The 27,981-nt window shown below is 40.0% G+C and overlaps 1 protein-coding gene across 2 annotated transcripts in view; it reads right to left on the bottom strand.

Annotated features, from left to right (window-relative positions):
• Positions 1-23,294, bottom strand: part of PIAS1 (protein inhibitor of activated STAT 1) — a 121,529-nt gene extending 98,235 nt beyond the window's left edge. For both annotated transcript variants that reach the window (XM_082649229.1, XM_082649230.1), the window contains exon 1: positions 23,261-23,294. In XM_082649229.1, coding sequence (XP_082505355.1) covers positions 23,261-23,284 — 24 coding nt within the window. In that variant the 5' untranslated portion in view covers positions 23,285-23,294. The remainder of the gene's footprint in view (positions 1-23,260) is intronic.
• Positions 23,295-27,981: the final 4,687 nt, after the last annotated feature.

Raw genomic sequence — 27,981 nt, 5'->3', positions numbered from 1 at the left:
TTTAAATGAATCTTTTCAATCAGAAAGACCTGTACACCGTTTTAAAAGTCGAACAGTTTTACAAGAAAAACAGATGTCACTTGCCCTGTCCCCATTTTTCACATCCCTAAGGCAACTACCTTCAAGTCTTTTTAGCTATTTCTTCAGGCGTTTTTTTCACTATTTCTACTATATAGTAGGTCTATTAGTTATTTAAAATATTTTCCCTTTAGGAAAAAAATTGACTTCCTATTAAAAGGTAATGATTTAGATCTGTTACAACTTCCCATCATCATTTTTGGTTGAATCAACTGTTAGAGTTTATAATATTACTATGGCTGTAAATAATATTCACAGACGAGCCAAAAGTACATCATTATTACTGTTTTTTTGTATGACCTTGTTTTCCTTCTAGTTAATAACTGCACCATTTTTGCATTTGCTTAATTTTCTGTGTAACTACGGTTAATTCATCTTTAAATTGCTAGTGTTAACTTTCCTCTCAACATATTCAAATATATCAGGTAAATCTGTTTTAATTTCTTTTTTTTTTTTAATTTTATTTTTGGCTGCGTTGGGTCTTCGTTGCTGCGCATGGCCTTTCTCTAGTTGCGGCTAGCAGGGGCTACTCTTGGTTGCAGTGCGCGGACTTCTTATTGTGGTGGCTTCTCTTGCTGCGGAGCATGGGCTCTAGGCGCATGGGCTTCAGTAGTTGTGGCACACGGGCTCAGTAGTTGTGGCTCGTGGGCTCTAGATCACAGGCTCAGTAGTTGTGGCACATGGGCTTAGTTGTTCCGCGGCATGTCAGATCTTTCCGGACCAGGATCGAACCCATGTCCCCTGCACTGGCAGGCAGATTCCTAACCACTGCGCCACCAGGGAAGTCCTTTAATTTCTTTCTTAAAAATATACTTCATACAATCCTCCATCAAGTTCCAATTTAGACTGCTTGTTCTCTAGGCCTGGTACAAAACTATGGTCATGGAATTTCCCTTTAACTTATCCTGGGAATTCCCTTATCACTCTTCGTGTTGGACCCCCTGTTTCCTTGATCTCACTTCTTTTCTTGATTTTCTCTTTTTAGTGGGGTATTTCCTCCAGTAGCTTCCTGAGAAGGAGGCATGGGAAGTACACTTTTTAAAAAATCCCTTGCATTGTCTAAAAATACCTTCATTTACTCATACTTAGTAACTGAGTTTGGCTCAGTATAGAATTCCAGGCAGGAAAGTATGTTCCATCAGAATTTTGAAGGCCTTTCCTCATCATCTTCTCTTAAGAAGCCTGGCACCATTCTGATCTGAAGTCTTTCACAGTCACCTATATATCCTCCTCAGGAAGCTTCCAGATGCTTCTCATTATGTGTTCTGAAATTTTACAATATTGTATCTTGGAGTAGGTTTTTTTTTTTCTTAATTGTATGAACTGATAATTGCTAAGTCTTTTACATTTATAGATGTATGTCCTTCAGTTCTGGGAAGTTTTCTTTTTCTTTTTAAATAAATTTATTTTTGGCTGTGTTGGGTCTTCCTTGCTGCATGCAGGCTTTCTCTAGTTGTGGCAAGCAGGGGCTACTCTTCATTGTGGTGTGCGGGCTTCTCACTGCTGTGGCTTCTCTTGTTGCAGAGCACGGGCTCTAGGCACGTGGGCTTCAGTAGTTGTGGCACATGGGCTCAGTAGTTGTGGCTCGCGGGCTCTAGAGCACAGTCTCAGTAGTTGTGGCACACGGGCTTAGCTGCTCTGCGGCATGTGGGATCTTCCCGGACAAGGGATCGAACCCGTGTCCCCTGCATTGGCAGGTGGATTCTTAACCACTGTGCCACCAGGGAAGTCCCTGGGAAGTTTTCTTGCAGTAATCTTCCTTTGATTTTTCTCTGTTCTTTTTCTTGTATACCTATTATTTAGATATGGGCCTTGCTAGACTGTCTAATTCTCTTTTGATCTGTTTTCTTTTTCCTCTTGCATTTACATCTCTTGTCTTTAGCTCTATTTCCTGGGAGATTTCCTCAACTTCATCTTCTAACTCTTCTATTAAAATTTCAATTCCCATGAGCTCTTTTCTGTTTGCTGCATTTTTCTTTCTCTTTTTTTTTCCCTCTACATCTTGTTCTTATTTTACATGAATGTAGTATCTTCTCTCTTTTTAAAAAATTTTATTTTTTACTACAGCATCTTTTCTCTTGAGAATATAAATAAATAGGGGGTTTGACGTTGTTATTTTCTTCACCTGCCTGCACTGTCTCTGTAATCTGAGTTCTTTCTTGCTATTTTCTCTGGTCTCTGCCTTTCATGCTTGACGTTTTCCTCAAGTAAGGGAACCTTTGGCTGTACATTTATATCTAAGAGTAAGACACGAAAAAGATGATCAGATGAACTGTGTGAGTGAGCAGACCGAGTACTGCACTCTAGGATGATAAGGCAGGAACTTGGCTATCATGAGGATTCCATTTTTTCCTTTTATCTGATCTCTTTTGACACAGAGGAATCCTCCAACCTCCTGCTTTGGCAGTATAAGGTTGGCTTCCAGTGTTCTCAGGGCAGAGTAGGGGAATGGGGAGGGAGGAGGGGAAGGTCCTCACCATTCTATAAGAACACATTTCAACTTAATCTCCCTCTCAGATATGTAACATTTTACACACACACGCACACACACAGTTCGGTGTGCGTGCCTGTATAAGAACACCATTCCAACTACAGAGGTAGGGACCATATTTTGAGAAAAAGAAATACAACAGTCAAGCAATATCAACAAGTACTGTAGACAAAGAGATTTCTGAGATTAAATAAAAAGTGCCAGGACTTCCCTGGTGGCGCAGTGGTTGAGAGTCCGCCTGCCGATGCAGGGGACACGGGTTCGTGCCCCGGTCCGGGAAGATCCCACATGCCGCGGAGCGGCTGGGCCCGTGAGCCATGGCCGCCGAGCCTGCGCGTCCGAAGCCTCTGCTCCGCAACGGGAGAGGCCACAAAAGTGAGAGGCCCACGTACCGCCAAAAAAAAAAAAAGTGTCTCATTAGCTATGACCCTACATTATTAAAGGTCATACCTAAATTGTGAATAAGAATTAGGTACTTCTTGTTGAACCACCTAATTACTCTCATTCACACATCCCACTGCAGTATTTTAGACGATGAATCATAAAGCAGACTCTATATTATGAATCTTTATCTGGTATCAATTTGTAAACAACTGTAAGCCAAAATGAATTCTAAAGACAGTCAAAATAGGCACTTAACAATGTCATAATATTTCATTTATACTTTTACTTTCTACCCACAAAAGCAATCATCAAAAATACTCTAACTGCATAAAGATTGTACAGGGGGCTTCCCTGGTGGCGCAGTGGTTGAGAGTCCGCCTGCCAATGCAGGGGACACGGGTTCGTGCCCCGGTCCGGTCCGGGAGGATCCCACATGCCGCACAGCGGCTGGGCCCGTGGGCCGTGGCCGCTGACCCTGCGCGTCTGGAGCCTGTGCTCCGCGGCGGGGGAGGCCACAACAGTGAGGGGCCCGTGTACCGCAAAAAAAAAAACGATTGTACAGTACTACAAAAATATTTTATCCATTATTCTCAAAGTCAGATTCTTCATTCAATGGAACTGACTTTAGGATCATTTCTAATCCTCTCCACTTGAAATAGTTAATAAACAGCTGTTAGATTAGCAATTTGTCAACAATGTCCAGTTCAACCAGAAAACCTAGTTAGACAGTTTCTACTAAAGCAGCAAGTCAGGCTGGTTACATACTTCTCCATAATCTTGTTCCACCTGATTTCTCATCTTTTATTTATTTCTCAATATAAGATGACTGAAAAATGACCTGTAGTGCCTACTCCTCTAGCTGATTATCTTTCTCCCCTTCTGGTATCTTCCATCACATGGGATTCATTTAGCTCCCACATAATGACAAAACATGAATATTCCATTCTCCTTCAAGCAAAGTATAAACCTACCACTCTGTTGAAATGGCATACCATGGCTTTGATTTTTGATAGATAATTTAAATAGTATCCCCATTTATGTACTACCACATTTCATGAAACCCATGGATATGTCCTTCAAAAGCTCCTTCTAGATGATAACTCAAATACTAAAAATAACAAACCGAAATCAAAACAGTTTAAAATTTGGATTAAATATTTTTTACAATAAAAAAAGTTTAGCTTAATTTAAAAAGAGTTTAAAAGGAGTTTAAAATTCTAACACATTGCCAAACTTCTTATGCAGAGGTAGGACAAATATAACTTTAAGTAAAAAGCTGCTCTGCACACAGATGTTCAATAAATGCTTTTTGGATCCATGAATGAGCCGTAAATGAGTTGTAGAAAGGGAATATAGGAACAAACAATGAACACACAGAGATAAGCTATTCTTCAGAGACAGAGACTCATAATCACATTAATTCAATTCTCAAATGTGTTAGGTACAAATACAACATAATATGGTACTAGTATATATAGAATTTGGATTCTAATACTAACTCGGCCACTAATTTACTGAATCACAATCTTTCAGGGTCTATTTTCTCTCTTTAAAAAATGACAGATTGACTAGAGCTTCTCAAAGATTCCTCAGTTTCAAAATTCTATAATGTTATAACTATTAAGTGAAATCTTTCTTTTCATTCTACTCTTTCACAGGATAAAGAAATACAAACAATCTGTATGGTCAGTGAAATCTCTCAATGAGCAATGTTCTCAGTCAAAAATATAAGTGTCGGGCTTCGCTGGTGGCGCAGTGGTTGAGAATCTGCCTGCCAATGCAGGGGACACGGGTTCGAGCCCTGGTCTGGGAAGATCCCACATGCCGTGGAGCAACTAGGCCCATGAGCCACAGCTACTGAGCCTGCGCTCCGCAACGAGAGGCCGCGACAGTGAGAGGCCCGCGCACCGCGATGAAGAGTGGCACCCGCTCGCCGCAACTAGAGAAAGCCCTCGCACAGAAATGAAGACCCAACACAGCCAATAAATAAATAAATAAATAAATTTATAATATATATATATGTGTCATACATGAGTTGATCCAGTAAAAATGATAAACCCAATATGTATTAAATGCTTATAATATGCCAATTACATATTAATTATAGTAGCATGAGTATCTTACTTAACCGTCACATGAACCCAAGAGACAGACCAATATTATTCCCATCTATGGAGAGAACTGATGCTAAACAATAAATAAGCAGACAAGTGATGGAGACAGGGCTCAAACCTGACCTGACTTTAGAGCTCAAATTTATAACCACCAACCAATACAAGTGTCTTATCACAAATCTTACCCAGGACAGAGTATGTGTTACACTGGGATGGGGACACTAAATGACAGTGAGAGAAATTAGACTCTACAGAGTGAACAAGCAGCAGAATAAATGCTTATTTGGGGACAGTAAACATGTGATAAAAATAGTTTAAGGTTATTCAAGTAGCCACCTATAGGATGGATGAAACAAGACTAAGAAAATAAGACTTCTAGCTAAAAGACATAGCAACAAGCAAGAATTAATTATCTACATGTAAGAAGAAACTGTGACAGTGGAAATAGAGGAGACAGGACCAAGAAATACTGCAAAGAAAATCTGCAAGAACGTTCAATAATCTAGATAAAGTGTCTTTTAAAAAGCAGTGCTATACATGATCATGAGAACAATCGTTCACTTTTCAAATAGTAAAGCTTTATGGACTTCCCTGCTGGCACAGCAGTTAAGAATCTACCTGCCAGTGCAGGGCACATGGGTTCAAACCCTGGTCCAGGAAGATCCCACATGCCGTGGAGCAACTAAGTCCGTGTACCACAACTACTGAGCCTGCGCTCTAGAGCCCGCGAGCCACAACTACTGAAGCCCACACACCTAGAGCCCGTGCTCCTCAACAAGAGAAGCCACCGCAATGAGAAGCCCACGCACAACGAAGTGTAGCCCCCGCTCGCCACAGCTACAGAAAGCCTGCGCGCAGCAACAGAGACCCAACACAGCCAAAAATTTTAAAATATATAAATAAATTTATAAAAAAATAAAATAAAGCTTTAAGAAATTTTAAGTCCATCAAATTATAAAAGAATGAATATTTTTTCACAAACTCCTCCAACTAAAACCAAACAAAATGTTGCATTTACAACTGGAGATATCATCTAATTTAAGTTTCAGACAAGATGGGATGAAAGATACATTACACTTTATCTGAGAGAAAGTTAAGAAGTGTAAAAGGAAGAATAGATAAATACTAACAAAACAAAAAGTGATAAAAAATGCATTCTGTAACTATACAAAATCTTTAAATCACAGCCTTCAATCTGGGTCCCAAGTAAAAACCTTAGAGGGAAAGTATCAAGAGAACTATTTCAGAGTAACAGGTGTAACCTATTCAATCAAAGTTAGACCTAGTAAATAGCGGAGCTCAGACTCAAAAGTCAGATGCCAAAGTCCACACAATGCTGCAGAGTACTGACAATTACAGACATTATTAGGGAATTTGAAATGAGTTTGTTTTTTTTTGCCGCACCACACGCCATACAGAACTCCCCTGACCAGGGATCGAACCCGGACCCTCTGCACTGGAAGCACGCAGTCTTAACCATTGGACCACCAAGGAAGACCATGAAATGATGTTTTTCTTTTTTTAGTTTTTGTTTTTCTAATTTTGGCTGCGTTGGGTCTTCATTGGTGCACACGGGTTTTTTTTTTTCTCTAGTTGCGGAGAGCGGGGGCTACTCTTCATTGCGGTGCGCGGGCCTCTCACCGTGGCGGCCTCTCATTGCGCAGCGCGGGCTCTAGGCGCGCGGGCTCAGTAGTTGTGGCGCACAGGCTTAGTTGCTCCACGGCATGTGGGATCCTCCCAGACCAGGGATCGAACTCGTGTCCCCTGCATTGGCAGGGAGATTCCCAACCACTGCACCACCAGGGAAGCCCTGAAATGATGTTTTTAAAAACTGTAGAATCACAGGATCATAACATAAAATAGGACTTTATTTTTTTTATTTATTTTTCTTTAAGTATACCTGACTTACAATGTTGTTAGTTTAAAATAGAACTTTAGCAATCATCTTGTCCAACTCTCCATCTAATATATGAAGTTCTACTGTAACCTCCTTAACTGATGGTCTCTCAGCCTCTACTGAAACACTTACATGAGTTCACAATCTAATCGTAAAACATCCTACATTACTAAAAAGCTCTATGAATTGAAATTTTCCTTAAACTTCTACCCAGTGGTTCTAAAATTTCATCCTGTTGGTATAGACCCCTTCCCACCCTGGCCATCATACTCAGAGTGAATGAAATAATCCAGATAATAGTTTGACTACGCTTAGTACTATCTCTCTTATTATGAACAGAGCTATTTCTACCAGTGCAACCTAATAAGGCATTTTAGACTGACTGGCCTGTTTTATTTAGGCAAGTGGAAGGATGTTGTACGTTATGATTTTCCTTCAGCAGGGACAGGGAGTCACGTCCACATCATATTGTCACTCACATTAAGCTTGAGGTTAACTAAAACCTTTATTCAATTGTTTTCACATGACATGCTACTAGGTTAAACCTCCTCATCCTCTAATACAATTTTTAAAATTTAAAAATAGAACTTTATATACAGTGCTGTTAAACTTCGTTTTTTCCAAGTTCATTATTCCAACCTTTCAAAACCCTGAAGAACTGCACCCTGCACTCTCTACTGCAGCATTTATCACACAGTGTTGTAAACAGCTGATTTTCTAGTCTATGTCCTCCCCTAGACTTTGAGCCTTTCAAGGACACTTTTCTCCATATCACCTATGCTAAGTATGGTAGATGACATCTAGTAAGTGCACAGGAGATGATGATGATGAATTAATTCCTCTTGATTTTGTCATCTAACATTCTTCCCAGCTTTCTGACACCTACAAAATCTGAGAGTTTTGCTACTTAAATATTCATACAGGTCATCCTTAAAACCTGGGATATAACAGGGTCAAGACTATAGAGCCCAGTGGCACATGATAAGAAATTCCCCTCCATATAACAAGGTTTAAGGTTACAAATAAGATTGTTCAACTACTTAGGATTCAGATGATTATTTTTCCCCAAGATTCTCCAATATTAAGGTAATTATTCAATAAACACTATCCAGGGTGCACAAAAAAAACAATTAAGGTTATCATATGCTAGTCTTGATTTATAGCTTTCAGAGAAAAACAAGCTTAGAAAAAGATACATACAATTTTTTTTTTTTTTTGTGGTACGCGGGCCTCTCACTGTTGTGGCCTCTCCTGCTGCGGCGCACAGGCTCCGGACGCGCAGGCTCAGCAGCCATGACTCACAGGCCCACCCGCTCTGCGGCATCTTCCCGGACTGGGGCACGAACCCATGTCCCCTGCATCAGCAGGCGAACGCTCAACCACTGCGCCACCAGGCAAGCCCTTTTTTTTTTTTTTTTGGCCACACTACAAGACTTGCAGGATCTTAGTTCCCCAACCAGGGATTGAACCCAGGCCCTTGCAGTGAAAGCACTGAGTCCTAACCACTGGACCTCCAGGGAATTCCCACAAATGTTGTTTTTATTTTATTTAAAAAAATTATTTTCCATTATGGTTTATTATAGGATATTGAATATAGTTCCCTGTGCTACACAGTAGGACCTTGTTGTCCATCCATTCTATATGTAATAGTTTGCATCTACCAACCCCAAACTCCCAGTCCATCCCTCTCCCACCTCTCCTTCCCCGTTGGCAACCACAAGTCTGTTCTCTATGTCTGTGAGTCTGTTTCTGCTTTGTAGATAGGTTCATTTCTGTCACATTTTAGATTCCACATATAAGTGACATCATATAGTATGTCTTTCTCTTTCTGACTTACTTCACTTAGTATGATAATCTCTAGGTCCATCCATGTTGCTACAAATGGCATTATTTCATTTTTTATGGCTGAGTAATATTCCATTGTATGTATGTACCACATCTTCTTTATCCATTCATCTGTTTGTGGACATTTAGGTTGTTCCCATGTCTTGGCTATTATGAACATAGGGGTGCCTGTATCTTCTTGAATTATAGTTTTGTCCAGAAATACACCCAGGGGTGGGATTGCTGGATCATATGGCAACTCTACTTTTAGTTTTTTGAGGAACCTCCACAGTGTTCTCCATAGTGGCTGCACCAACTTACATTACCCCCAACAGTGTAGGAGGGTTCCCTTTTCTCCACACCCTCTCCAGCATTTGTTATTTGCAGACTTTTTAATGATGGCCATTCTGACCAGTGTGAGGTTGTACCTCACTGTAGTTCTGATTTGCATTTCTCTAATAATTAGCAATGTTGAGCATCTTTTTCAGGTGCCTATTGACCATCTGTATGTCTTCTTTTGATAAGTGTCTATTTAAGTCTTCTGCCCATTTTGATTGGGTTGTTGTTGTTGAGTTCTTTGAGCTGTTTGTATATTTTGGAAATTAAACCCTGTTGGTCACATCATTTGCAAATATTTTCTCCCATTCCATAGGTTGTCTTTTCGTTTTGTTTATGGTTTCCTTTGCTGTGCAAAAGCTTTAAGTTTGATTAGGTCCCATTTGTTTATTTTTGTTTTTATTTCTATTGCCTTGGGAGACTGATGTAAGGAAACACTGGTACAATTTATGTCACAGAATGTTTTGCCTATGATCTCCTCTATGATCTCTTCTAGGAGTTTTATAGCGTTTTGCCTTTTTTTTTTGAATTTCTGAATTCTATTTTATCTATTTTTTTATACAGCAGTTTCTTATTAGTTATCTATTTTATACATATTACACCACCACCACACCCCCCACCACTTTCCCCCCTTGGTGTCCATACGTTTGTTCTCTACATGTGTCTCTATTTCTGCCCTGCAAACTATTTCATCTGTACCATTTTTCTAGGTCCCACATATATGCATTAATATACAATATTTGTTTTTCTCTTTTTGACTTATTTCACTCCATATGACAGCCTCTAGATCCATCCACATCTCTACCAATGACCCAATTTCGTTCCCTTCATTCCTTTTTATGGCTGAGTAATATTCCATTGTATATACGTACCACATCTTCTTTATCCATTCATCTGTCGATGGGCATTTATGTTGCTTCCATGACCTGGCTATTGTAAATAGTGCTGCAATGAACATCGGGGTGCATGTGTCTTTTTGAATTATGGTTTTCTCTGGGTATATGCCCAGTAGTGGGATTGCTGGGTCATATGGTAATTCTATTTTTAGTTTTTTAAGGAACCTCCATACTGTTCTCCATAGTGGCCATATCAATCTACATTCCCAGCAACAGTGCAAGAGGGTTCCCTTTTCTCCACACCCTCTCCAGCATTTGTTGTTTGTAGATTTTCTGATGATGCCCATTCTGACTGGTGTGAGGTGATACCTCATTGCAGTTTTGATTTGCATTTCTCTAATAATTAGTGATGTTGAGCAGCTTTTCATGTGTATAGCGTTCTGTCTTATATTCAAGTCTTTAAGCCATTTTATTTTTGTGCATGGTGTGAAGGTGTGTTCTAACTTCACTGATTTACATGCAGCTGTCCAACTTTCCCAGAATCACTTGCTGAAGAGACTTTTCCCCATTTTATACTCTTGTATCCTTTGTTGAAGATTAATTGACCGTAAGTGTGTGGGTTTATTTCTGGGCTCTCTATTCTGTTCCATTGATCCATATGTCGTTTTTGTGCCAATACCACACTGTTTTGATTACTGTAGCTTTGTAGTATTGTCTGAAGTCTGGGATGATTATGCCTCCTGCTTTATTCTTTTTCCTCAGGATTGCTTTTGCAATTCTGGGTCTTTTATGATTCCATATAAATTTTAGGATTATTTGTTCTACCTCTATGAAAAATACCATTGGTAATTTGATAGGGATCACGTTAAATTGGTGTATTGCTTTGGGTAGTATGGCCTTTTTAACAATATTAATTCTTCCAGTCCAAGAGCATGGGATATCTTTCCATTTCTTTGACTCATCTTCAATTTCCTTTACTAATGTTCTATAGTTCCCATCATATAAGTCTTTCACCTCCTTGGTCAGGTGTATTCCTAAGGTTTTTGGGGTTTTTTTGGTGTGATTTTAAAAGGTATTGTTTTTTTAAACAACCCATTCAAAAAATGGGCAGAAAACTTAAATAGACATTTCTCCAAAGAAGACATACAGATGACCAAGAGGCACAGGAAAAGATGCTCAACATCGCTTAGTATTAGAGATGCAAATCAAAACTACAATGAGATATCACCTCACACAAGTCAGAATGGCCATCATCAGAAAGTCTACAAACAATAAATGCTGGCGAGAGTGTAGAGAAAAGGGAACCCTCCTACACTACAGGTGGGAATGTAAATTGGTACAGCCACTATGGAGAACAGCATGGAGGTTGCTTAGGAAACTAAAAATAGAGCTACCATATGATCCAGCAATCCCACTCCCTGGGCATATAGCCAGAGAAAAACGTGGTTCAAAAGGATACATAAACCCTAATGTTCATTGCAGCACTATTTACAATAGCCAAGATGTGGAAGCAACCTAAATGTCCACTGACAGATGAATGGATAAAGAAGATGTGGTACATATATACAGTGGAATACTACTCGGCCATTAAAAAGGATGAAATAATGCCATTTGCAGCAACATGGATGGACCTAGAGATTATCATACTAAGTAAGTCAAACAGAGAAAGACATGTATGATATCACTTATATAGGGAATCTTTAAAAAAGATACAAATGAACTTATTTACAAAACAGAAACAGACTCACAGACTTAGAGAACAAACTTATGGTTACCAGTGGGAGGGTTGGAGGGGGAGGGATAGACTGGCAGTTTGGGATTGATGTGTACACGCTGCTATATTTAAAACAGATAACGAACAGGGACCTACTGTATAGCACAGGGAACTCTGCTCAATATTCTGTAATAACCTAAATGGGAAAATAATTTGAAAAAGAATAGATTCATGTATATGTATATCTGAATCACTTTGCTGTACACCTGAAACACAAGGTTGTTAATCAACTATACTCCAATCAAATAAATATTTTAAAAATAAATACAATTTTTAAAAAGGTATTGTTTTTTACATTCCTTTTCTGATATTTCATTGTTAAAGAAATGCAACTGATTTCTGCATGTTAATCTTGTATCCTGCTACCTTGCTGAATTCATTTTTCAGTTCTAGTAGTTTTTGTGTGGAGTTTTCAGGGTTTTCTATATATAGTATGTCATCTGCACATAATGACTATTTTATGAGGTTATATTTTTTAAACTTCAAATTTTACTCATTGTAATAAAGTTAGCTGCCCAGATATGACAGAACAAAATCCCAAATAAAACGTAAAACTGAGAAGCAATCTGATTGAGCTTCACATTAAAAAGCTCCAATTTAAATGACAGGATACTCCAAGTCACCGTTTTCCAAACTACGTTCATACGGTTAATAGATATTCAGAGTAATAGGGTGCTGGGGAAAAACTGGTCCAGGAGGGACTTCCCTGGTGGTCCTGTGGTTACGACTTTGCCTTCCAATGCACAGGGTGAGGGTTTGATCTCTGGTCAGGAAGCTAAGATCCCACATGCCTTGGGGACAAAAAACCAAAACAAACAACCAAAAGCAATACTGTAACAAATTCAAATAAGGACCAAAAAAAAAAACAAAACGGTCCAGGAAATTCAAGAGTCTATAATTCCCCATCATGCCCTCCCTTCTCAAATAACATTCACACATTAAAGGTCCTAAGAAGTCTAGCAGAAGAAATATGTTAACTTTGCATCCAACATTTTACAAATTTACTTGGCCACAAAACTCTTCTTTATTAATATCATTTTAAAATCACTGTCATCTCATTTCTTAGCACTTCACAAAAAAAGTATTTTAGAAAAAATTACAAGATCTTCAAGTTTTCCATTTTACATCTGTTGTTCTAGCAACATTATTAAAAGCATCCCCTTCCACTCTTAAAAGTGTCCCACTTTGGTTGATAAATTATATATGGTCACTCTAATACTCTAAAACTAAACACAGGGACTTCCCTGGTGGCACAGTGGTTAAGAATCTGTCTGCCAATGCAGGGGAAATGGGTTTGAGCCCTGGTCTGGGAAGATCCCACGTGCCACGGAGCAACTAAGCCCGTGTGCCACAACTACTGAGCCTGCACTCTAGAGCCCGCAAGCCACAACTACTGAGCCTGCGTGCCACAACTACTGAAGCCTGCACGCCTAGAGCCCATGCTCCGCAACAAGAGAAGCCACCGTAATGAGAAGCCTGCGCACCGCAACAAAGAGTAGCCCCTGCTTGCTGCAACCAGAGAAAGCCCGTGCAGCAACGAGGACCCAACGCAGCCAAAAATAAATAAATTTTTTAAAATAAAATAAAAGTGGATAAGGTGGTAAATTTTAAGTTATGTATATATTACTATAATTAAAAACTTTTAAAGAAAAAAGAAAACAAAATTTTTAAAGATTTGTCATTTAAAAATAATAAATTACTTAACATATATCAAAATATTAAATTAAAAAGACTATTCCAAGACAAAAAAAATTGTAAAAATAGTCATTATTTTACATTTTTGCACATCTGTTTAATGTCTGGTTTAAAAAAGACAGCCTCATTTTCATATCCACTTTCACATTCAATCTGCATTAGGTTGTTTTGATTGAAGTACATGAAGAAAATTCAGCATCATGCAGATATGTAGTGGAAAAAGATGGCATATTTCAATAGCTTTCTCAGATAACTGTGGATATTCTTTGGTCCTCTACCAAAACTCAACAAGTGGCAGTTTCTTAAAGGCTGTTCCAATATGGAATCTGAAACCATATCAATGAACATTTCCTACTCTGATATACTCAAGTCCGTTGGTTTGTCTTACATTTCCAATGGATCTTTTTACTATTTTGCAATGCCATGCATTGATTATTTAGAAAGTATTGGTTCAGTGAGTTATGCAGTTCTTCCAAATGCTGACCCTTTCACTTTACAACTTCAATATATAACATTCATTAATACCACCCGGGAGACTTCCCTGGTAGCGCAGTGGTTACGAATCCACCCGCCAGTGCAGGGGACACGGATTCGATCCTTGGTCCAGGAAGATCCCACGTGCCGCGGAGCAACTAAGCCCATGTGCCACAACTACTGAGCCTGCACTCTAGAGCCCGTGCGCTGCGACTACTGAAGCCCACACACATAGAGCCTGTGCTCCACAAGAGAATCCACTGTAATGAGAAGCCTACGCACCACAACGAAGAGTAGCCCCTGCTCACTGCAACTAGAGAAAGCCTGTGTGCAGCAACGAAGACCCAACACAGCCAAAAAATAAATAAAATTAAAATAAAATAAAACAACCACCACTGATCTTATCCAAAAAAAAAAAAAAAAAAGTCAAGTATTGGGAAACTGTCAAGCTCAAAGCGGCAAACATAAATCTTCCAAAATTTTATTTTCACTTGAAAGCTGAAATTTTATCATTAGCAACAAATATTTTCAGTTTGTCTTACTGTGACAGGCTCACTTGGTTTAGTTTCGAGAAAATGTCTGCCGAATACCCAAGTCTTTATAACCATACTTTGTCAGCCATTCTTTCAAATAAAAATGGTATCCCATTAAAAAAGTAGCTAGTTCAGGGCTTCCCTGGTGGCGCAGTGGTTGAGAGTCCGCCTGCCGATGCAGGGGACACGGGTTCATGCCCCGGTCCGGGAAGATCCCACATGCCACGGAGCGGCTGGGCCCGTGAGCCATGGCCGCTGAGCCTGCGCGTCCGGAGCCTGTGCTCCGCAACGGGAGAGGCCACAACAGTGAGAGGCCCACGTACCGCAAAACAAACAAACATAAACAAACAAACAAAAAAGTAGCTAGTTCAGCATGCCAACTCAAACAACTGCACAAGTTCTTTTTCTTGAATTAACCATTATCAGATTTGGTGTTCAGTAAAAGTGGTTTACAGGACTTTTCATCACACAAAATATATTTTAAAACGTATTCAAGAATTGAGACATAATGAAATTAATAAGTTTTATTGCTTCATCATCTTAATTCCAAGTGCATGATGTCATAAACTAGTACAGTTTAGTGTTACTGCCTTAATTCATGTAATTTTACCCACCACTGATTTTACAAATGTCAATATAGCAAATAATGTCTTACTTCTATTGAGAAAATAGTTTTGACCTGCAGGATCCCCAGAAAGAGTCTGGAGAACTACCAGAGTTCTGGGAAACACACTTTGAGAACCACTGTAATAGGTGGTGCATTACTTGGATGATTAAGAAACAAATATTTTTAGTACATATCCCACTATAACAAGAGTGTTTAAATAAATACACACATTTATATGGTGATATGCTCAAACCAACTGATAATCTGGTATTTCACATACAGTCGGAACTCAAACATATAATGAACGACAGAATATGATACTTCCTGAATAAATAACAAATAATTACCAAATACCTACTATAAGCTAGACTCTGACCTAGGTGCCTCTATGTTCTCTTTCTTGGGTAACTCACAGAAGCCCATAGACCAGACTGATGATTTTAATACATGAGAAAAATATTTACCCTGAAATCTTTCAGATCTTAAGATTAGACCTACATGGCTACAAGAAAAAGTCTTAAAATTCACCATAATGCATAAGATAGCATGTTTAAATTCTATTTTAAGCACTATGCCATGAAGCTAAAAACAGGCTTGCTCACATTCAGAAACCCAAATACAAAATGAATTGCTTTGGCTGTGTACTGCCAGCACCCCATAAAGAGCTTACATTCATTTCTCCTCAAGCCAAACAACCCTTACCTGTTACAGTTTTCATTCCTATTTTTAAGTGAGACTCCAATATTAATATTATAGGAGTTACATTCAATGTGGCAACTATTTTTTTAAAAAAAAATATAGGAAACCATCAAAACAAGTTAAGAACTTTTAGACATATACACTGATAAATTCAAGAGGTAAACCTCTACAAACATACATATGAAATATTTGCACTGTAAAAAAGAAAGAGACCATCTCGTTTTGGCACATGTCATGGAAAGAGCTTCAATATAGTATACAGTTAAGTGAAAAAAGTCAAAGGATACTGTATATAGTATGATTATGTATAGTAATACATATACATTCATTCAATAAATATTTACTTACTGAGTTCCATGTATGTCCCTAATTTGTTCTGAATCTAGACATACACACATACAATAAATTATGAATGTTATACAGACATACATAATTAAATGTCCAAAGAAAAATGAATAGGTCAGACACAAAAGACTACATATTATAGGATTCCATTTATACGAAATGTTCAATACAGGCAAATCTATAGGGACAAAAAGTAGATAGCGGTTGCCTGAGGGTGGGGTGGGTTGTGGCAATGGGGTGATAGCTGAAGGGTGCAAGATTTCTTTGGTGGGGGGGATGGGTAAGACAAATATTCTGAAACTGGTTGCGGTGATGGTTACACAACTTTGTGAATACATTAAAATACCATTTAATTGTGCACTTAAATGGGTGAAATGCATGGTATGCAAATTATACCTCAATAAAACTTATGCTCTCTCCCTCTCAAAAAATAGAATAGGTACCAAAGAGGTTGCAAGGGGTAAGGAGTGGGTGGGGTGAAGATGAAGGCCTTTAAAATTTTATTCTACTTACTGCTGTAACATTACAATGAGAAATGTAAAAGGTAAACCTAAAACAGTCTTTCATAAATTATCTGGATTTAATGTTATTCAAGTTCATCTACGCAGCAGCCACGAAAAAAAGTATGAAGATATGACCCTATCGCCGAACATTCACAATTTAGACTTGTCATATAAACATGTGCAAGTGCCCCCTCGCTAACAGAAACAAATCTTGAATGTAACTCATTTCACGAATATATCTTAGGCACCTACTGTGTCCACAGGGTAGGGATGAGGGAAAATGGAGTGGTGTACAAAGCAGAACACTAGTCAAAAATAAAAAAGCAAACTAACAGTTCTGGCTTTAAGTTAAAAACTTTTGCTATACAGTGGAGGAGACAAAACAGACACACGAAATGTACTGGAGTCAGACTATAGAAAATCTTGAATACCAATCTGAGAGCTAAGACTTTATCCTGTTTTCAATGGAAAGCCAGTGGAGTGACAGGATGAAAGGAGTGTTTGGGGAAAACTGACCTGGCAACCAAAGGGGGGAAATTGAAAGCAGAGAAGAATAGCAGGAAAGGTAAGAAAGAGATGAAGCTTTTAAAAATAGGAACATATATTAACAGTCCTGTGAAAGTTATTGATAATTCAAAGTTACTAGTTAATGTTCAAGGGGTTTATGTTTGTTTTGTATGCTTGATCTAATGTGAAGCAGAAAAGGAAAAAAGGTGATTTCTTCATTTTGATGAATTTTAGAAGTTCATGGCTAAGAATGAAGGTTTACCAGAAAGTAGGGTTTACCAGGGGAGTAGGGGCTTAGGGAGTTTTTATTCACGTGCTACCACGAAACCAAGAGTAGAGGGAATCAAAAGCAATTGGGAGTTCCACAATTTTTAACATGGAAGAGGAAGTAGCACTCAAACATTCTGCAGTAAGAATAGCAAAAAAAAAAAAAGCGTAACAATTAGTACTATTTCTGAAATTGATAGGAAAGGACAACTAAGTATTTTTAAGTATCTCTATCACCTATTTCTGAAAAATCCTAATGATACAATTTGTTATATAAATGCTAAAGATTTAGGTGAGGAACAAATTTAACATATCAAATTTAGAGTATGATCAATTTCATACCCTTAATTTCATCAGCTGTTCCTTCTACAGTGCAGTACTTTCAGATGTTGCACAAATAATATTCTTAATTCAATTCACACATGCATTTATTAATTGATTTAACCCATAAAGGTTCTTAAGATAGAAAAATGGTTTCATTGCCTATGTAACCTCCTTTCTCTAACAGCCTCTCCAAAACAATGTTACCTACCAATCTTACACTATGGCAACACTTCGCTTTGAGATTAAAAATATGGGTAAAGCAAAAATTCTCATAATCTATTTCATACTTTACCAAATGTTCTGATTCAGAGCATTTATATAATGTTTACTGACAGATTTACAGGAACAGAAATAATAAAGGTATAAACAACGAACAAATCAAAAATTACTTTTCACTCACAACACTTCACCTAATCAAAATCTTATTTGCACTGTTCCCTGAAGCACACAAAAAAAAGGTCTGTAGAATAAATATATTTAGCTAGAATAAAACATTTTCAGGGGATTCCCTGGTGGCACAGTGGTTAAGAATCCACCTGTCAACTCAGGGGACTCAGGTTCAAGCCCTGGTCTGGGAAGATCCCCCATGACGCGGAGAAACTAAGCCCGTGCGCCACAACTACTGAGCCTGCGCTATAGAGGCCGCGAGCCACAACTACTGAACCCCGTGAGCCCAGAGCCCATGCTCTGCAACAAGAGACGCCACCGCAATGAGAAGCCCGCGCACCGCAATCAAGAGTAGCCCCTGTTCGCCACAACTAGAGAAAGCCCACACGCAGCAACGAAGACCCAACACAGCCAAAAATAAATAAATAAATAAAATAAATTTTAAAAAAAATATTGCAAACTTTTCTATCAGGCTGTTTGTCAAGACATTGTTTAAAATAGCAAAAAAGAAAAAAAAGTGGAAGTAATCTGATTGTCCAATGATAGGGGACTAGCTGAATAAAATACAATGTTACCTTTCAAATGATCATATAAGCCTATATTTACTAACCTGGAAAGACAGCCATGAAAATAGCAGATTACAAATAAAGAGTAGTACAATCTCTCTTTTGTGATGTATATACATATGCATTTACTCACAGAGGGAAAGTCTAAATGGATACCCAGATGTTAACCATGATATTTCTAAGTGCTGGGATTATAGGTGCTGTTTACTTTTGTGCTTACTTTTCAGTATTCGCTGAAACTTTCTCAAGTAAAATGATATTTGCAAGAATTAATGTCTATGATTCCAACTAACAAACTCAAAAATCTTCCTTGCAAAAAGCCCAAGGAATATCCAAAAATACCCTGGCATAGAGCAAGAGGGAAAGTATTAGCAACAACATAGCTAGAATTCTTTGTGAGCGAAGCACCCTAGAGGGCTCCAGGACTGACATGGCACCTTTAATGCAGCCTACAGTACAGGATTTTGAAATCACAAGACCGAGGCTCAAGTCCCTGCCACTTTTATCTGTATGACCTTAGGCTAGTCACTTACCTTTTCTGGGCTTACTTTATTGGTAAAAGGAAGATATTACCTGCCTTTACTACCTTAAAGAACTGATGGAAAAATCAAATGAGATAATGTGATACATTATGAACTGCAAAGTATCATATAAGACATTATTCAAACATAAAAAAAAAAAACAAGGTCCTTAATGCCAGAGCAGAATACTTCAGAACACACTGCAATTCTATGAAGTAATGAACCAGAGGTTTGTTTGTTTTTAAAGGCTATGTCTCATCATAAACACTGCAGTTTTCCAGAAATTTAGATAATTCTTCCCATCCCTACTACAACTCTAAGACATTTTCTTTTCTTATCCCTAGTTACAAGCAAGAAAGGGTGCAAATTACACTGAACTCAAAAGCCTCAGCAAGAACCCTGGAGTAGCATGTTGATGGAGTTCACCAGGAGAAACCCAAGGTTAATCAGCTATGGACTCACCACTAAGCACTACTGCAATCAACAGGGATTACAAGAGACTCTTTGAAGAGAAAGACAATACAATTATCCAGGAGAAAACGGAGGAGGAAAAGGAGGTATTTCAAAACAATTATATGAAATACTTAAATATTAAAGTGTTTTACAAATTTTTAAATATTGTTCATAAACATGGTGACTTAAAACAAAAGCCATCTAAATGTGGCACTTGAGAAAAGCAACTTATGGAAATTCAATTCAAATTCATGAATAAATTGTCAGATTTACTTGCTTCTATCTGAAATAAAAGCAGACAAATTACACCACAAAGATCAAAATTAAGTGGCTAGTTCTTGAAAACAGAGGCAGAATATGACAACAGAATCTACTGACATGCTTATACAGATACTACTTTTAAAGGTATGGTTTTTAAAGTATGATTTCTCTTCCCCTTGAATTCCATTATTTACTCCACTAAAATGATAATGAACTTCTTCCTTCCCACTGTTCCTCCAGTGAGTTAAAAACGGCAATATAACGCAATTTGACTTTTAATGCAAAAAAATTTGTAATTTTTTTTTAAACTACTTTAAGAGGAGCTACATGAAGCTGTCAGATTAACTTCCAAAATCATCTGGCCATCACACCCTCCTGCTTTTGAGTTCCTAAAGACAATAAAATGCTCACTCTCTACATTCTTACAAATGTCAGTTATGGGTATTCCCCTAATGAAAAATTAAACCTTTCATAAACAAATTAGTACAGAGAACTTTTTGATATGTCTGACTCATAATCTAATTTTTATTGGCAATATCTTTAAGTGTTGCAGCTTGCACAATTCCTACAGGGGTACAGATCTATCCATTTTTCCCATCTGATCTTGCAGATCTGTTATAGATTTAAAAGGACTCACTAAAATGGGTCATGAGGAAAAAAATTATGAATACAATCCACAGCAAAATGAAATGTGGGTTGTAAATTAAGATAACAAAAGTCACTATTTACTCAAAGCCTCATAGTTGGAAATCCATTGGAATACTTTTGTATTCACCTACAACTTTGAAAAATCTGAGTTTTTCTTAATTCTTACTCTGACCTTTCATTCCTTATTAGGAATAAGTGCTACTTATCTCCAAACACCACAAAAAACAAATAAACAAAATACCACTCAGAAACTATAATTTCAAAAGGAGTATCTTCCAAAGCTTACTGCACAGAAAATTACATATACACATTCTTAAATAACTATGGTAGGCGTTTCTAAGATCATCTCCCCTTCAAAAAAAAAAAGAGCAAATGTAACCACAATCAAATATAAACATGTTTAACACAGCTATTACTAACTAAGCAATTTATCACAGCTCCTCAAAGTACTGGGCACACACAATGACAGATCAGTATGTCAAGAGCAGTTATCATAAGCTGGAGAAAAAAACTGTACAACAGAACATAATATTAGAAAAAAACTCCTTTGGAAAAACTCAAGTAGATTTTGGAGAGAGCAAAACAGGAGACCAATTTTAGAAAAATAATGTTTCCCCCCAAGTGTTTAGCGTTCATCTGATGCAGGCTCATTTTTGTGAAGAGAAACTTTACCTAACAAGACTCACACCAGGGATCTGATCTATCCCCAAAGGCACTTTCTTAAAATGAGAAAGAACAAAGGAGGAAATCTCCCAGCATGTGCTTTCCATACCAGTTTCTTTGGACAGCATCAAGAGTGACAACATAGCCAGCACAAGCTTTTCAGCTTTACTCTGTAGTCCACGTAAAACAGAACTGATTAGCTATCATTCAAAAGGATTCCTAGCAAAATAAATATTAGAAGGCAAAGATCACAGCAACATAGTGACTACATTTTAAAACTACAGAAAACATGTATCTTAAAGTTGCACACTTTTTTATTTCAAGAGTTAATTACCTCCAAATACTCAAATTTCTAGGGCTTTTTCATTTCAGTCAATAGTTTGAAACTGGAAAAAACGAAACCATCCATTCTAAATCTGCTCTCCCTTAATTTGCAATTAGAAGTAAATTAAAAAAGAATGACACTCAAAGACAGAGCCTAAATATACAAATTTTGGAATGTTAACATTGAAAAACTATTGGGAAAAACGATCCCTCAGCGAAGGTTTCCACTGAAAAACTCTCCAGAAACAAACCTGGCATTTGCTTGTTCTAGGAGTTGTCGTTTCATTATAACCGTGATAATTCTTTAAATAATTTTCATTAATTATAAAAAGACGACTCTCCCCAAAGATTTACAACTGTATATCCCGATCTCCACTCTGACAGAGATGTCAGTTCTCTGGGTCAAGATTTAACCAACTACTCGGTTCACACACAGGAAGCCACAGAGAAGGGAATATCGCGTTCACAGCCTCGAAATAATACGCGTTAGTTAAAAACTGCTTGCTACTGAACCAAAATTAATCAAGCGGAGCCCCATTTGTCACAATCCAATCATAAGGGTTCCACCCCCCCTCCCCCAACTGCTTGTGTAGTGGCATATCTGCTTCGGTAAAGAAGCCATCATCAGGTAAAGATTGGGGTGGGAGAAAAAGCGGGGAAAAGGGGGCACCCTTTCATCCAATTTCGCGAGGCGAGAGCAATTGGTACAGTTGAGAGGAAGGAAGGAACGTTCTATTTATTGGGGGTTGAAGTAGGATGAGGGAAAAATTTCGTTCAAATCAACATGGCCAGCAAGATGTCCCTACAAACAAAAGGCAACGGGGGGATATAAACACTAACCATTCACCTCCATCAGCTATAGCATCGCCATCATGGTGTGTGCAGAGACCCCCCGAAGGCTCCTCTCACCCTCCACACCAGCCAAAAGGAAGAGACGAAAAAGAAGGGAGAGTAGCTGCTTCCCACCACCTACCACTGCTTCCAAATACACACCCTTCGAGGGGGTTTCTCCCCCCGGTTGCCCGGAATCAGAGAAAAAGAGTACCGTCCCGCCCAGGCAGACTCCCCCGTCACCCCCCAGTCGAACCTCAAAGCCAGCCCGGGGTTCACTAAACTTTACTGGAGCTTCTCCCCCACATCCCCACGCCATCCCCCCAGGATCGCGCTGCCCACAAACGGGGCACCCCGGGCGCCTCCTGACAGGCGGGCAGCCGGGGAGAACCAAGTCCGGGGCGGGGGCGGCAGGGAGCCCCGGAGGGGCGGGGCGGCAGGAGCCAAGTTCCCGGGGGTCTGAGGAGAACGCCTGACAGGAGCCCGGGACTGCAAAGGAGGAAGAGGAAGCGGCGGCGGGGAGCTTTCCCAATGCCCCCAACATGAACACCCTGCCCCTGCCCCCGCTCCCCACGGGGGGCGGGGAGGCTGCCTGGAAGGTGAAGAAGCCGAGCCCCGGGGACAGCCGCGGCCCCCACCTCCCGACTCCCTATCTCTTCCCCCGCCACCCCCGCCAGAGGCGCCCACAACAATAACACGCTGGGGACGACCCGTCAGCGCCCCCGAGGCACCCGGGGCCCGCGGCCCGCCGCTGCTGGGCCCCCTCGGCTGGGGCCCGGCGCGCCGCTCCTCTCTACAACTCCAGGACCGGTTGGAGTCAGGCCCGAGCAGCCCCCCAGGGTCGGACGCATCCCCCCTGGCACCAGCGGCACAGTCTCCGTGGCCGAATATTAGAAGTGAATTCGAGCTGCGCTTTACCTTTAGTTCCGCACTGTCCGCCATCTTGCGTCTGTCAGCGCAAGCGCAGTGAACATCGCCGGGGCCCGCCGCTAAACCCGCCCCTCTAGCCAGCCTGGCCCCGCCCCGGCCAGTCCCCTCTCGCCCCTCCACCTCCCCGGCCCGCCCCCGGCCTCCGCCCCGCTCCGGGGGCTCGCAGCCCCGCCCCGGGCACGTACAGCTGCGAGACGGGCACGTACCATTTAAATAATGGCGCCAACCGAGGAGGTTTGACAGTTACTCCCCCCAGGCTCCCCGCCCCTCCTCCTTGCCCGGCTGGCGCCTCCGGGAAAAGGCCGGAGAGGGAGGGCTTCTGGCCTGAGCCCCGCCCCTCCGCGGCCTGCGGAACCCTTCTGCAAAGCTTCGATGCCTACAGTCACAGGAAAAAATAATACCTCTCTCCCCCAATCAGCAAGTCCTTTTCAGCACCTGCTACCTGCGAGGCTACACGTGGGCCGCAAACAACAATACGTTATATTTAAGGATCACTTGATGACGCATTTCCAGGTTTATTTGCTCAGATCCTCCTGGTGACGATGCGGTGAGGTAGGCAGGGAAGAGATTACAATTCCTGTGGTATATGTATGTATTCAGACATAAAAGCTCAGAGAGGAAAAGTGACTTGCCCAAGCTAGTACTTAAAAGAGGTTGCCTCTAAGACAAAATTCTGAAGACGTTTATTCATTAACTTATTTGTTTTAACAAATAATTATTTAGTGACTATGTACCGGCCCTGTTTCTAAGGGCTATATATACATTGGGAAATTAAATACAACAAAGTTCCTGCCTCCCTGTAGTTCTCTAAAGTGGGAAACAGACAACTGAACCAATAAAGATACAATTACAAATGGTGATGAGTACCAAAAACGAGCAAACGGTCCAGTGAGAGAAAAGGGAGTTGGGAGGAGATGTACTTAATCCTGGAAGGGCTTGCTCCACGAAATTGACATTTAAGTATTCGTGATGAAAGAATTATTTCACACCCTCCCCTCTCTACTAAAATCCTCCTCCCAAACCACTGTTCAACTTTGTCTCACACCTGATGGAAAAGACATCAGATACGAACTCCTTGTCTTCTCACCACCAAAACTACTTTTATAGGCATAGTAACATTGGGGTTACTATGAAAGGAGTTTCCCTATGCCTATGAAGGCCTGTCCCTCCACCAGGGACCTGTTTTTTTTTCCCTCCCACGTTCCTAAGGATTTTACTCCTACAATTATCCCTCCCTCCAACATCATTACATTCTCTCCCTGCCCCCATTAGATTATTTCTATCTGCATATAAACATACTGAAGTTCCTCCCATCTAAAACAAACCTTGACTCCAAATTCGCCTCCAGAACTGCCCAATTTCTCGTCTCTCTTCACTGCATAAATTCTCGGAAAGGTTTTTCAAGAGCTCTCTACAGTGCTTGTTCCCACTTCCTCACTTCACGAAATTCACTCCTCAGCCTACTGTGATCCAGCTTTGACTTCCCTCATCAAGATCACTTATCAAGATTACTAATGATCCCCAGGTTTCCAAAGCTAACTGCCAATTCTCTATCCTTATCTAAATTGACCTCTCAGCAGAATTGCAAACAGTTGACAGCTTCCTTTCTTTTGAAACACTTTTCCCCCTGAACTTCCTCAATATCTTATTCTCCTGATTTTCTCGTTCCCTCACTGAGCCTCATTTTCAGAATCCTTTGCTAATTTTTCCTCTTTGGCTCAATCTTTAAATGTTGCAGTGTTCCAGGGCTCAGTCCTTATACTCTTCTCTACTTTACTCTCCCCAGGTGATCTCCTTGATGCTAAGTCTACAAACTGATGACTCTCAGATTTCTGTCCAGCCCAGACCTCTCCACCAATACCCAGATTCACAAATCCAACTGACTACTTAATATCTCTACTTCATGACTCATGGTCATCTCAGATCCATAGCAAAAGGCCTTGATTTTACCCCCAACCCTTCTTTCCCAGTATTCTCAGCGGATGGCACTTTCATCCACCCAGTTGTTCAAGCCAAAAATGTAGAAATCATCCTTGGTTTCGCTGTTTCATTAACCTCTCATAATCAATCCATTGGTCAATCCAGCTGACTCTGTGTTTCTACTACCATCACCCTACTCCAGGCTGCCATAATTTCACAAATGGACAGCTGGGAAGGCTACTCAACTGACAGGACCACATTGACTTTTGTGGCCCCAGGCACTTTTGCCTTCTAAAGACTGTGGTATATAACAGATATTATTTGACCTCCTCCCTGGTTCCTGGCACAGAGTTCCTAAAACCCTTATTTCCTGAGCGATAGGACTGTCTTTTGTTAATCATAACAAGCCCCTTTCCACCACACCTGAATTTATATTAATGAGGTGACTCAGGGTGGGGCTCTTGCGTAGTTTAAGGATGGGAGCTGGTCAATAGAAAACCACATGTGATTAAAGAGAGGTCAGTGAATAAATGGAAGTACTGGGAGGTATATCGGGAGGCAAAGTGGGGTGCCTGAAGAGGGTGTGGAAGCTTTGCATCCCCTCCCCGCCCCGTACCTTTCCCTATGCATATCTTCCATTTGGCTGTTTCTGAGCTGTTTTATTTATAATAAACTGGTAAATGTAAGTAAAGTGTTTTCCTGAGTTCTGTGAGTCATTTCAGTGAATTATCAAAACTGAAGAGGGGATTGCAGGAATCCTCAAATGTGCTCAGTCAGAAACCGATGGAACTGGTGACTGGTAGCTGAAGTAGGTGCAGTCTTGTGGGACTGAGCGCTAAACCTGTGGGGTCTGATCTTACTTCTGGAGTTACTGTCAAAATTAAATTGTCAGATACCCAGGTGGTGTTGGAGAATTGATGTGGAAAGATTCCACATATTTGATGTCAGAAAGAACCTCAGAGTCTCTTTCTTCCATAAAAATTATATATATATATATATTTTTTTTTTTTTTTTTTTTTTTTTTGCTGCACCACACGGGATCTTAGGGTCTTAATTCCCTGACCAGGGGTCAAACATGTGCCCCCTGCAGTATAAGCATGTAGTCTTAACCACTGGCCCGCCAGGGAAGTCCTAAAAGTATATTTTACATCTGCATCAGTATAAAGACTAATGTAATCCAAACAGAGTGTACTCACTTTTTCTTCTGATTTTAAAGATTTAGAATATTTTTGTGAGACCCTAAAACTATTGTGGATCTCACTCAACACTTAAAAATTAACCCCAGGAACCCTCTTGCATCGTTGCAACCCTCTTGCAATGTAAATTGATACAGCCACTATGGAGAAGAGTATGGAGGTCCCTTAATAAACTAAAAATAGAACTACCATATGACCCAGCAATCCCACCACTGGGCATATACCCTGAGAAAGCCATAATTCAAAAAGAGTCATGTACCACAATGTTCATTGCAGCACTATTTACAATAGCCAGGACGTGGAAGCAACCTAAGTGTCCACTGACAGATGAATGGATGAAGAAGATGTGGCACATACTATGGAGAACAGTATGGAGGTTACTTAGAAAACTAAAAATAGAACTACCATATGACCCAGCAATCCCACTACTGGGCATATACCCTGAGAAAACCATAATTCAAAAAGAGTCATGTACCACAATGTTCATTGCAGCTCTATTTACAATACTCAGGATATGGAAGCAACCTAAGTGTCCATCGACAGATGAATGGATAAAGAATATGTGGCACATATATACAGTGGAATATTACTCAGCCATAAAAAGAAACGAAATTGAGTTATTTGTAGTGAGGTGCATGGACCTAGAGACTGTACTACAGAGTGAAGCAAGTCAGAGAAGAACAAATACCGTATGCTAACACATATATATGGAATCTAAAAAAAGGAATGGTTCTGATGAACCTAGGGGCAGGACAGGAATAAAGACGCAGACTTAGAGAATGGACTTGAGGACACGGGGAGGGGGCAGGGTAACCTGGGATGAAGTGAGAGAGTAGCACTGACATATACACACTACCAAATGTAAAATAGCTAGTGGGAAGCAGCTGCATGGCACAGGGAGAGGTGCTTTGTGACCACTTAGAGGGGTGGGATAAGGAGGGTGGGAAGGAGATGCAAGAGGGAGGGGATATGGGGATATACGTATGCATATAGCTGATTCACTTTGTTATACAGCAGAAGCTAACACAATGCTATAAAGCAATTATACACCAATAAAGATGTTAAAAAAAATTAACCCCAAATAAATCATAGACCTAAATATGAGTTAAAACTATAAAACTCTTAGATGAAAACTGTGGAGTAAATCTCAATGACCTTGGGTTAGGCATAGTTTCCTCAGGTATGGATCACACATACATTGTTGATAGGAATAGTATAGCCACTTGGAATATAGTTTGGCAGTTCATTTGAAAACTAGAAATGTACTTACCATACAACTTAATTGTGTCCTTGGGCATTTTTCCCAGAGAAACGCAGGAAGTTGTAACAGAATTTTCATAGCAGCTTTATAAGAGCCCCAAACTGGAAACTATCCAAATATCCTTTAGTGAGTAAATGGCCAAATAAACTGATACATCCATACCATGGAATGCTGAAACTACACACCTCAGGTGGGATTTGATACCAGTCAAAACTCAGATTGGGTCTTGAACCCATGGGCTGGGACTCGAACCCACTGTCTTTTAATTAAAATCACTCACCTGGGCTTCTCTGGTGGTGCAGTGGTTGAGAGTCCGCCTGCCAATGCAGGGG

The sequence above is a fragment of the Grampus griseus genome, assembly GCF_964374135.1.
Source record: "Grampus griseus genome assembly, chromosome: 2".
NCBI classification, from domain to species: domain Eukaryota; kingdom Metazoa; phylum Chordata; class Mammalia; order Artiodactyla; family Delphinidae; genus Grampus; species Grampus griseus.
The sequence above is the reverse complement of the archived record's forward strand: the minus strand, read 5'-3'. Positions and strand labels throughout refer to the sequence as shown.